This window comes from Schistocerca gregaria, chromosome 1 (genome assembly GCF_023897955.1).
Source record: "Schistocerca gregaria isolate iqSchGreg1 chromosome 1, iqSchGreg1.2, whole genome shotgun sequence".
In the NCBI taxonomy this organism is placed as follows: Eukaryota; Metazoa; Arthropoda; class Insecta; order Orthoptera; family Acrididae; genus Schistocerca; species Schistocerca gregaria.
Window position 1 is genome coordinate 340,797,214 of NC_064920.1, and position 12,512 is coordinate 340,809,725.

The 12,512-nt window shown below is 40.5% G+C and overlaps 1 protein-coding gene across 1 annotated transcript in view; it reads left to right on the forward strand.

Moving 5' to 3' along the window:
• The window catches only part of LOC126346048 (uncharacterized), a 56,311-nt gene that overhangs the window by 15,844 nt on the left and 27,955 nt on the right, over window positions 1-12,512 (forward strand). The window contains exon 3 of the mRNA XM_050002157.1: window positions 8,106-8,255. Within this exon, the coding sequence (XP_049858114.1) occupies window positions 8,106-8,255 (150 nt within the window). The remainder of the gene's footprint in view (window positions 1-8,105; window positions 8,256-12,512) is intronic.

A 12,512-nucleotide genomic window follows, 5' to 3' on the forward strand; every position in this document is an offset into this window, starting at 1 on the left:
TATACCGGCATAATATGTACTATTGGGCAACGGAAAATCCACGATGGCTGCGACAAGTGGAACATCAGTGACCTTGGGAGGTTAATGTATGGTGCGGTATTATGAAAGGAAGGATAATTGCCCCCCATTTTATCGATGGCAATCTAAATGGTGCAATGCATGCTGATTTCCTACTTCATGTTCTACCGATGTTACTACAAGATGTTTCACTCCATGACAGAATGGCGATGTACTTCCAACATGATGGATGTCCGTCACATAGCTCGTGTGTGGTTCAAATGGCTCTGAGCACTATGAGACTTAATATCTGTGGTCATCAGTCCCCTAGAACTTAGAACTACTTAAACCTAACTAACCTAAGGACATCACACACATCCATGCCCGAGACAGGATTCGAACCTGCGACCGTAGCAGTCGCGCGGTTCCGGGCTAAGCGCCTAGAACCGCTAGACCACCGCGCCAGCTCGCGTGTGGTTGAAGCAGTATTGAATAGCATATTTCACGACAGGTGGATTGGTCGTCGAACCGCCATACCATGGCCCGCACGTTCACCGAATCTGACGTCCCCGGATTTCTTTCTGTGGGGAAAGTTGAAGGATATTTGCTGTCGTGATCCACCGACAACGCCTGACAACATGCGTCAGCGCATTGTCAATGCATGTGCGAACATTACGGAAGGCATTTATTGCATTAATGTGCTGTTTACTGGTAATCACGCTGTAACAGCATGCGTTCTCAGAAATGATAAGTTCACAAAGGTACATGTATCACATTGGAACAACCAAAATAAAATGTTATAATGTACCTACGTTCAGTACTTTAATTTGAATAACCTACCTGCTACCAACTGTTTGTCTAAAAGGGAGAGCCATCTGTTTGTGACTATTACAGAACTATCTATCACAAAGCATAAAAAGTGGTCCAACTAAAACATTCATATTTCTGTACGTACTACACGAATATATAATAAAAAATGGGGGTTCCTATTTTTTTTAAAGCCATTGATATCTGTTTAACCTATGGCAGCGCCATCTAGCGGGCTAACCATAGCGCCATCTGGCTTCCCCCTTCTAACTAGACAAGTTTCATTCTGTGTAGTTTTTCCGTTTGACGTTTGTTTCGTGAGATATTTGGTCCGGTCACGATCGATGGACCACCCTGTATTTAAGCGTTTACATAATGAATATATTGTTAAAACTTACCTTTAACATGAAATATAGTGAAAAAATGGACTTTTCTGACAAAACATTGCCACATACAGTAGCCATAACACATTCTACTTTACACAACGCCGCAACAATCGAAAGCATTAGCGAGAAAAGGAGAACGGCAGGCGGAAATAAGTCCACAAGGGAATCCCACAGACGGCAGCACATGACGATCAAGCGAAATCCGCACCACACAGAGGCCTTTTCGTTATATTTAAACTGGGATGTGTAAATCCCACAGCCTACAAAAGGTGTAATTAGCTAACAAACCCGATGTTGTCAGGATATTTAGTCATTCCAGTCTTCTATTAGTCCAACCCCTCAACCCCCTCTCCTTCTGAAGGAACATACTCATTCACATAATTGATTCACCCAGTTGGCAGTTGACTCCACTACCTTCAGCGTAGATGCACAGTTATGTTCAGACTCCTGCGGGTGTCTCGAAGTAGTGGTCATAGAAGACGTGAATGGGGACTGCGGCTAGGTGGCACTAGGTAGGAATGTGGGTTGGCTGTAGGCGTGCCGAGATAGCCCAGAATCAGCGATAACACCGTGTCAGAGTGGCACTCATAGCCGCTGACTCCGCACTTAATTTCATTGCAGCTGATATCAGTACGTTCTTAACCTTTCCATTCCTATCTCCCAGCTCCCCCTTCAGTTTACATAACTGCATGTGGCAGTTTTACTGCATGAACAGCGAAAATGTATCAAGTAACAAACCTTTTTCTTTTCTCCTTTTTTTGGAGGTAGCAAGACAATAAGTTTTGTAAAGGTATGAACTTATGTGCAAAGTTTGTTGCAAGTCTTTAAGTGTTCTAATTCTCAAATGCTGTGTAACTAAATTATAAGTATTCTAGAGTGATGTGATACAGTGCCTTTTCATCTCCAGCTCCATCCGTTTGATAGGTGGATGCTTCTAGCCCTATCAATGATTCTTTCCAGACAGTAAATGATATGTGTATCGCGTTTGGCTGTAATTGGTCCAATGATTTAGGAGGTGATGAGAAGTCCGCGTAATGTGGCAGCACCTGTTAGGCCGTGGTGTGGCCTGCTGGAATATTTGTTCGAATTCTAGTAAGGGGTTCCCTAGTTGGTAAATAATAATTATTGCAGTAGAAGGATTGAGTTCCTGCATATGCGTGCACGCAAGGCTTTTGGTTGGCCTTGCTCTCCATGTCACACCTTATTGGTGAGCCATGGCATACCCTCGAGAACAGGAAATTTTTAAACTCGTTTATTATATTATTGTTACTGGTAGGAATTTTTCAAGGTCTGGTGTAGTTGGCTGACCACATTTTAGTTCAATGCTGGTGGAGCCAGCTAAGTTTTGAAGAGGAAGGTTAGAGAACACTATGCCTCAGGACGCTGTCAAGACCACACCTGTTTCTTCTTTTTTTACTTTCTTTTGGAAGAGGAAATTTCGACTTCCGTTGCCACCGAGGACACGCTTGCTTCGAGATTGCGACAGATAACACTTGTTCTGGGGCTGACCACTGCATAATGAGATACCTGCGCGTTACAGTAAAGTAAAGAGGTAGACCAAAACTTAGAATTTTAGCCCCTACTGCAGCCATCTTTGGCTTTCAGAGTGGTAAGCATCTGCCATTGTTGCCGTCACCAAGACGAGGGAAGCACAAAGTTATTAATATGCCTCAGTGTAACATTTTGCAGGTGTAATTTCCACAGCCAGTTAGTTGAACTCATAAAGTGGTTAGACAAGAGTACCGGTGTTCATTCTACTTTTTCCAGGAACTTCTCTTTATATCACAAACCTTTCCACAATCACTGGCAGTACACATGATGCAGCTTCATACTGAATTTTTATGTGTGCACAAAACTGGTGCCAAGGCTATAGTTCATAGCTGCAATCCCCTGTCCACTTATTAAACATTTAAACCGTGATTCAGAGGGTAAATCACGTTTTTAATGCCTTTTGGCAATAAAGCAGATTATTACTCGTATAGAGACCACTGGTTCATTTCATAGTTTGGAGGATCCCTGCAGGCTGGCCGAGCGCTACGGTTGCAGGTTCGAATCCTGCCTCGGGCATGGATGTGTGTGATGTTCTTAGGTTAGTTAGATTTAAGCTGTTCTAAGTTCTAGGGGACTGATGACCTCAGATGTTAAGTCCCATAGTGCTCAGAGCCATTTGGATTCTTGCATCAGCATATCTTTGTGAGATGTCGTACCCCTACATCCATATTTCATTGGGCCACGCCTAGTAATTTACACGAATAAGATGTTAAACGTTGTGTGGCTTCGTTTCCTTTAAATCTGCATGATTTTATGAGGAGCTTTCCATCACTGTAAGTCATCAGGGATCCGATCTGCAGCATTTTAGACATAAACTAAATAACTTAACTGACACCTCACATGGTCTGCCGACAGGTTGTTATTTCATTGTAGGTTTAAAGGTTATTAGACGTCAGAACCATATGGGTGCTAATCAATTCCTACTTCATTAACTGCATTAAATGCCATTGGCTGATGTACCGCAGCGGCCTGTCAACAACCAACCGTTTCAACGTTGGTTTTAAATGCAATTAGACTACAGTGCAGCAGTGGCCCACTAAAAAGCTGCTGTTTGATCGTTAGCATTTATGCCACTGAGGGCAACACTGCAGTGGCCTGCAGATGAACTGCCGATACATTTGTTGGTATTAACTGTCATTGGACAGAAGTACTGAAGTTACATAGCAGTTGACTTGCTTCTTCGTCAGTAACAGATGGCAATGGACATCAGTAATCCAGTTTTCTGCTAGTTCTCTACCGCTTCTCTATTGACACGAAGAACTGTTGTGTGGCAACACTTCAGTGGCTTGTTGCTTTCTTGTAAGCATTACATGCAGCGCTGCAAAGGAGTGACAGGTACTGATGCTTCATTTTTGTGATAGATTTATATGTATGAAAGTAGTGATGAGGTCTGCTACTAGATTCTTGCTTCTTTGTTTGCATTATGTGCCACGAACGGCAGTACTCCAGTGATACATGATCAAGACAGTAACATCCCAAATATCAGTGCCAGCATTTAGTTGCTTAAACGTTACATATTGGCAGTTTCTGATCAACTGATATCCTAAGACTGAGTGGGTCCACACCTATTCAGTCACCAAGGGAAAATATTGGACAGTGACTGGTGTCGAATGTTTATCGTGTGGCTAGTAGTGCGACGTGTAGTCCACTCAACAGAAGAGATCATCATTATAAGTGATGTTCGTTATCAATTTTTGATCTTGATTATCTAAGGTCAGAAAGCCAAAGATTTATTTTCGCCTCTGTTTCTAAAAGTTTCGCTCTTGTGAGGTTTTTGCACCACATACGACTCAGGTAAATTTTGTTGTAATATACTATTTTATTTGTTTTCGTGTGATGCATTCTGTAAATCATAGACAGTCGATCCAAAAGTTAAGAGACTGATTTACTCCTGACATTTAAGAGACGTCAGCGTAGTTGCTTTGGCAGAACTTGAACTAAGAACTGTAAGGAACAGATGTGCGTTTGACCACTGAGATGTGAGAAGGCAATGTTAAGCTGTGCACATGCAGCTGTAGTGTATCAACATTGTTGTGTCATAAATCACAATAAAACAATGAGGTGAACACCTCCAAATCAAGTAACCAAGACACTTTGCAGACTGTTCCGAAGAAGAGAAATGTGTGTGCGCAGTTTTCCCTACACGGCTTGATTCTCGAACAAAAAGAATGACAGGTGGATGTCTGCAGCAGCTTGAACAAAGTGAAAAACGTGGACAGTTTTTTTTTTTTTTTTTGGAAAAACATCACGTCTGACGAGACTTGGCTTTATCGGTACGAACCTATTGAAAAACAAGAAAGTGCAGAAAACCGACGAAAGTGTGAATGTGACACACCAGTTACAAAATTCCTAAGAAGGGATTTTCTGATAGTTTCTCATATGAGCGTTCAGTGCGTTATTCTCAGGTGAGGGATAACTGAGTAGAACAACTATGTGGTAACTTGAGATTCTAAATAATGACTGTAAAAGTCGAGTGAGGAGGTGTTGTGGCTAAGAACTGGGCACGAATTCAGCAGAAGTGTGATTCAAATACGAACCCTAACGTCCTAATTTTAAATAGTTTTATCAAAAATTACGCGGTCGGTCAAGTTCTCTAACCTTGCCTCATTCAGATTTCATCTGTGTCTCATGCCCCATATTGAATCCCCTTAAGACTGATACTACTATTTCAGTTGTGAGTATACCTGTACGCAAGAGTGGAGGCCAGGAGATGAATCAGATCACTTATAACTGGTATGTGAAGCTAATGACTATTTGGCTGGTAAATTCTGCTGACAGAGTATGGTTTTCAGGTACTTTTAAGTACGTGAATGGGAAAATACTTAGCTTCTCCCACACCAGTAAATAGATCGAAAACAACATAAACTCGGCTGCTTACAAAATTAATTTAAACATTTTCTTCATAGCCGGTACCACACCAACGAATTTGATAAGAAGGTGGCATTTTCAACTTTCATTATATTACTTTTATGTTTTCATAACTACTTTAGGCTTCTAGGCCATTCTCAAGTGATTCTGTGATTCTGTATGGAACATAATATGTTATATTACTTCACAAATTAATTTTTAGCTTGAGCCAAATCCAGCGGCATCAACACACAAGAAACTGTTGAAGACTGTTGGAAGCATCCGATTTAACAAATAGTGCCTCAATCTAAAAGTTAATTCGTGAAGGTAAAATATTTTATTTTGTGCAGAACCACAAAAACCACTTGAGGGTGACCTAGAGAACTGGAACTAGTTGTGAACTAATAAAATGAATGCAGAAAAAGTTGAATATGTCTTCTTATTTTGATAAATTTGCACAGCTTCATAATAGATGGCACATATCTACAGTATTTCTACACTGCTGACTAAAAATAAACAAAGCATGTTGCCTTGCAATTTTAGATCCCTCTTCTAATTATTCAACAGCATCAAGTGTAAGAATGACTTGATGTGTTGTTAAAGAGCTCCAGATAACCCTTAAAATTTAAATTCCTGTGTATGGGCACCCAAACACTAACGAGTTGCCTAACTACATCTTCGTTAGGCACTAAATTATCATTGGTAGCGTAGATACTAATGAAAGCAGTGAATATGGTTTACTTCTAAAATCTATATAAAACATTTTGCAGTAAATTTACAGTTTCCCACTATTGTTTGGTATCTGTTCAGGAGCAGATTTGTTAACTGTGAATGTGTACTGATATTGTAGAAGTTTTTGTGCTTTCTTGTGATTTTTTTCTTTTTAGAAGACTTTCTTCAGTTTTCACTTGGTCCTATGAGCTGTACTGACACATGCTGACCAAGCAGCTGGATCCTATCGTCCCATGAAACCCAAAGAAAATAGTAAAAATTCTCTGTTACTGTGTACATATTGTGACTCAACACAACACACATCAGCAAGGAAACAAGGGTGCATCACATCCATATTAATCTTGTAAAAACATGTACTTCGTATACAGTGCTGGGAATGGCAATTTTTTATGTGTCAGAGTAATGTACCTTAAAAATACTAAAATGATAATAACAGTTTGAGATACAAAAAGATTTGTTTATTTCTAGCCAAATTTACTTGATGGGGCATGATATATTTCCAAACCTACCGAATCAGAAGCTATAAAATTTTATAGCCTTGCTCCCTACTGTACAAATTTCTCCAAACGTCCACCTTCCATTGCATTAGCTCCTACAGCTGATTGGTGCATGGATACAGAAAAAGGACAGGTGGTTTTTTACTATTGTAGCCGTCTTCATCAGTGGTGGAAGGCAGTGATGGTGGCCACAGCAACTGCGTACTTTGCTGCCCCCCTCTTCCCCCCGGTCATACTGCCCATGTAGGTGGATTCGCCTGGTGCCCCTTCCTCCGCAGCAGTAAGCAGTATACCAGTGATAACAAGGCCAGTGATGACATCATTTCGAATTGCTTTGCACTACATCAGTAGCACATACAGAAAATATCTTACATCACTTTTAATGTCACATGACATTCTGCACAGTGACTTAGAAACATATGTGCACTGCTCCACACACTGTCGTTTGTTCAACTACAACAATGAACCACATTTGCAATTATGATCAGTGCACTCTGATTGTGAATAACTCTTCCAATCGCCTTTCTATTAATAATTATTGTACCTGACCTGTACCTAGAGTCGTCTCCATTGCCTGACAGTCATGCAGGACAAGCAATTCATTTGAACACAATCAGTTAAAATCTTTTCGAGATATTTGAGGGGGTATTAGATTTGGCATTTTCCTGTCAGACTCATTCATTTCACAGCAGCAGAGCAAAACACTGGATTTGGACACTTGTGACTATTGTCAGATAACTATGACATCTTACACAACCTTGTACACTCCTGCAAATTTTTTATGTTAGAACACACTCATTTTCCTTTGTTTGCAAATAGAAACTGAGCAAGCCTATTGTTATAAATCGTTGTACCTGCTCTTATGTACCCTCAGATGAATACCGTGACATGAGTTGGATAATACACTCACTTTTCAGTGCTACACCTTCCGACTTTTGACCACATAGTATGGTCATTGCATTTCAACGACTGTGATACATTTTCATTCATATTTTTTGTGCACTGTTACTGCAACATTCCATTAAATCACATGATAACTAAAATACTTATATTTAATGTAATTGTATTATGGCAACTTTAACATTCAGCAGAAGTCGCATCTGTGTCTAGACTATTTATTGGTAGTCCTGATTGCAGTTTGGTATGCAACTGAACAATAATTTACTGTTTCATTCTTTATCACTATGTTGCCACAAGAAATTTAAGAAAACTTTTTCCAACACAGTCCACATCCCAACTCTGTAAACGAACGATGTAGCACTGATCTTATCATTCCTACCCTTTCCAGGTGCCTGAAAAGCCACCAGCAAACCAGTCTGAGATGCCTTCATCTTCTGCAAGAGCTGGGACCAGTTGTAAATATTACCCAAATGTTGCTGTTAGGAAAGACAAAAAATGGAACTATAATATTAATATACTGCAGCCCCTTGAACAGAAGGTAAGTAGAAGATAATAGTAGGGTGCAAATGGTTCTGGAGTATTATGTTAGTGAGGGTTGCCTACATCAGGGCCAAGCAAACATTCAGGAGCATATTTTATTGATTTATGAGCGTAACCTATTCTACAGTCCCTTGAACAGAAGGTAAGTAGAAGATAATAGTAGGGTGCAGACGGTTCTGGAGCATTATGTTAGTAAGGGTGTCCTACATCAGAGGCAAGCAAACATTCAGGAGCATACTTGATTGATTTATGACCGTAACCTATTTTTCTGATAAATGGTTTATGACCTCCCAGAGGTTGATTTATAACCCCATAAGGATAATCTGTCCACATGAAAAACCTCCACCCCATCCCCTTCACATACCACACCCTCCCCATTGCTGACACAAGCACATTTGGAGCCCTGAGTTATTCGAATAGCCCCCTCCCACTCTGTCAATTTGGTAGACTGCTTAATTAAATCAATCAATTAATGAACCATGGACCTTGTCGATGGTGGGGAGGCTTGCGTTTCAACGATACAGATAGCCATACCATAGGTGCAACCACAACGGAGGGGTATCTGTTGAGAGACAAGACAAATGTGTAGTTCCTGAAGATGGGCAGCGGCCTTTTCAGTAGTTGCAGGGGCAACAGTCTGGATGATTGACTGATATGTCCTTGTAACACTAACCAAAATGGCCTTGCTGTTCTGGTACTGTGAATGGCTGAAGGCAAGGGAAACTACAACCGCAATTTTTCCCAAGGGCATGCAACTATACTGTATGATTAAATGATGGTGGCATCCTCTTGGGTAAAATATTCCGAAGGTAAAATAGTCCCCCATTCGGATCTCTGGGCGGGGACTACTCAGGAAGACGTTGTTATCAAGAGAAAGAAAACTTGTATGCTACGGATCGGAGCGTGGAATGTCAGATCACTTAATCGGGCAGGTAGGTTAGAAAATTTAAAAAGGGAAATGGATAGGTTAAAGTTAGATAGAGTGGGAATTAGTGAAGTTCGGTGGCAGAAGGAACAAGACTTCTGGTCAGGTGAATACAGGGTTATAAATACAAAATCAAATAGGGGTAATGCAGGAGTAGGTTTAATAATGAATAAAAAAATAGGAGTACGGGTAAGCTACTACAAACGGTATAGTGAACGTATTATTGTGGCCAAGATAGACATGAAGCCCACGCCTACTACAGTAGTACAAGTTTATATGCCGCTAGTTCTGCAGATGACGAAGAAATTGATGAAATGTATGATGAGATAAAAGAAATTATTCAGATAGTGAAGAGAGAAAAAAATTTAATAGTCATGGGTGACAGGAATTCGAGAGTAGGAAAAGGGGGAGAAGGATACATAGTAGGTGAATATGGATTGGGGCTAAGAAATGAAAGAGCAAGCCGCTTGGTAGAATTTTGCACAGAGCATAACTTAACCAAAGCTAACACTTCGTCTAAGAATCATGAAAGAAGATTGTATACATGGAAGAACCCTGGAGATACTAAAAGGTATCAGATGGAATATATAATGGTAAGACAGAGATTTAGGAACTAGGTTTTAAATTGTAAGACATTTCCAGCGGCAGATGTGGACTCTGACCACAATCTATTGGTTATGAATTGTAGATTAAAACTGAAGAAACTGCAAAAAAAAAGTGGGAATTTAAGGAGATGGAACCTTGATAAACTGAATAAACCAGAGGTTGTAGAGAGTTTTAGGGAGAGCATAAGGGAACAATTGACAGGTATGAGGGAAAGAAATACAGTAAAAGAAGAATGGGTAGCTTTGAGGGATGAAATAGTGAAGGCAGCAGAGGATCAAATAGGTAAAAAGACGAGGGCTAATAGAAACCCTTGGGTAACAGAAGAAATATTGAATTTAATTGATGAAAGGAGAAAATATAAAAATGCAGTTAATGAAGTAGGCAAAAAGTAATACAAACGTCTCAAAAATGAGATCGTCAGGAAGTGCAAAATGGCTAATCATGGAAGGCTAGAGGACAAATGTAAGGATGTAGAGACTTATTCCGCTAGATACTGTCTACAAGAAAATTAAAGAGACCCTTGGAGAAAGGAGAACCACTTGCATGAATATCGAGAGCTCACATGGAAACCCAGTTCTAAGCAAAGAAGGGAAAGCAGAAAGATGGAAGGAGTATATAGAGGGTCTATACAATGGCGATGTACTTGAGGACAATATTATAAAAAAACGGAAGAGGATGTAGATGAAGATGAAATGGGAGATATGATACTGCGTGAAGAGTTTGACGGAGCACAGAAAGACCTGAGTCGAAACAAGGCCCCTGGAGTAGACAATATTCCATTACAACTACTGATAGTCTTGGGAAAGCCAGCCCTGACAAAAATCTACTATCAGGTGAGCAAGATGTATGAGACAGGCGAAATACCCTCAGACTTCAAGAAGAATATAATAATTCCAACCCCAAAGAAAGCAGGTGTTGACAAATGTGAAAATTACCGAACTATCAGTTTAATAAGCCACAGCTGCAAAATACAAACGCGAATTCTTTACAGACGAATAGAAAAACTGGTAGAAGCCGACCTCAGGGAAGATAAGTTAGGATTCCATAGGAATGTTGGAACACTTGAGGCAATACTGACCCTACGACAGATGGTAGTTATAAGAGTCGAGGGGTATGAAAAGGAAACAGTGGTTGGGGAGGGAGTGAGACAGGGTTGTAGCCTATCCTTGATGTTATTCAATCTGTATATCGAGCAAGCAATAAAGGAAACAAAAGAAAAGTTCGGAGTTGGTTTTAAAATCCATGGAGAAGAAATAAAAACTTTGAGGTTCACCGATGACATTGTAATTCTGTCAGAGACAACAAAGGACTTGGAAGAGCAGTTGAATGGAATGGACAGTGTCTTGAAAGGAGGGTATAAGATGAACATCAACAAAAGCAAAACGAGGATAATGGAAAGTAGTCGAATTAAGTTGGGTGATGCTGAGGGAATTAGATTAGGAAATTAGTCACTTAAAGTAGTAAAGGAATTTTGCTATTTGGGGAGCAAAATAACTGATGATGGTCGAAGTAGAGAGGATATAAAATGTAGACTGGCAATGGCAATGAAAGCGTTACTGAAGAAGAAAAATTTGTTAACATCGAGTATAGATTTAAATGTCAGGAATTCGTGTCTGAAAGTATTTGTATGGAGTGTAGCCATGTATGGAAGTGAAACGTGGACGATAAATAGTTTAGACAAGAAGAGAATAGAAGCTTTCGAAATGTGGTGCTACAGAAGAATGTTGAAGATTAGATGGGTAGATCACATAACTAATGAGGACGTATTGAATAGAATAGGGGAGAAGAGGAGCTTGTGGCACAACTTGACTAAAAGAAGGGATCGTTTGGTAGGACATGTTCTGAGACATCGAGGGATCACCAGTTTAGTATTGGAGGGCAGCGTGGTGGGTAAAAATCGTAGAGAGAGACCAAGAAACGAATACACTAAGCAGATTCAGAAGGATGTAGGTTGCAGTAGGTACTGGGAGATGAAGAAGCATGCACAGGATAGAGTAGCATGGAAAGCTGCATCAAACCAGTCTCAGGACTGAAGACCACAACAACAACAACAATTAATTAAGTAATCTGTCCTCTTCAGATCAATCGCCTAGTCCCATCCCCAACCCCACCAGGAAAATGGCGTGAGAAAGCTCTATCGATTGGCTGTTTGAAGTGAAATTAACTGCAGTGAATGGAAAGCTGTTTATTTAAACTTCATGTGGGTGACAAGGCTGTGTGGAATATTTAAACAGTGTGGCACTTATTTTCTGATTGTACAAGGAATACCATCATGAAATCAACATCAACATAGTTCACCACCAGTAATCTATAGTGTTTCTGCAATAACTGCAGGGCAGATGTTCCAGCTAGGAATTGACACGTCCATGACACAACAGCTCTCCCAGACTGGTGTCCAAGAGGCCATTCGATGCCCACTCAGGCACTGTGAATCCTGTCACCCACTTCACTGTCAGCCATCTCACGGTATTTGCATATTGCAGGACAGCGCTAATCCTCTGCAAACAAAGCATCCAGTAGTGGCATCCCTTTAATATTTGAAGCCAAACTGTCTTCCTGCCTCGTTCTCTCCCTCCCTCTCTCTCTCTCTCCTTCCCTCTCTCTGCCTCAAGTGGTTGCTTATTGTTTGCGTGAATCAACGTATTCAAACACACACAGAGCAAGATGTCCATCCACTATTCCTCCCTTCCCTCATCGTCCCCTGTACCCGTCACCACTCATGTA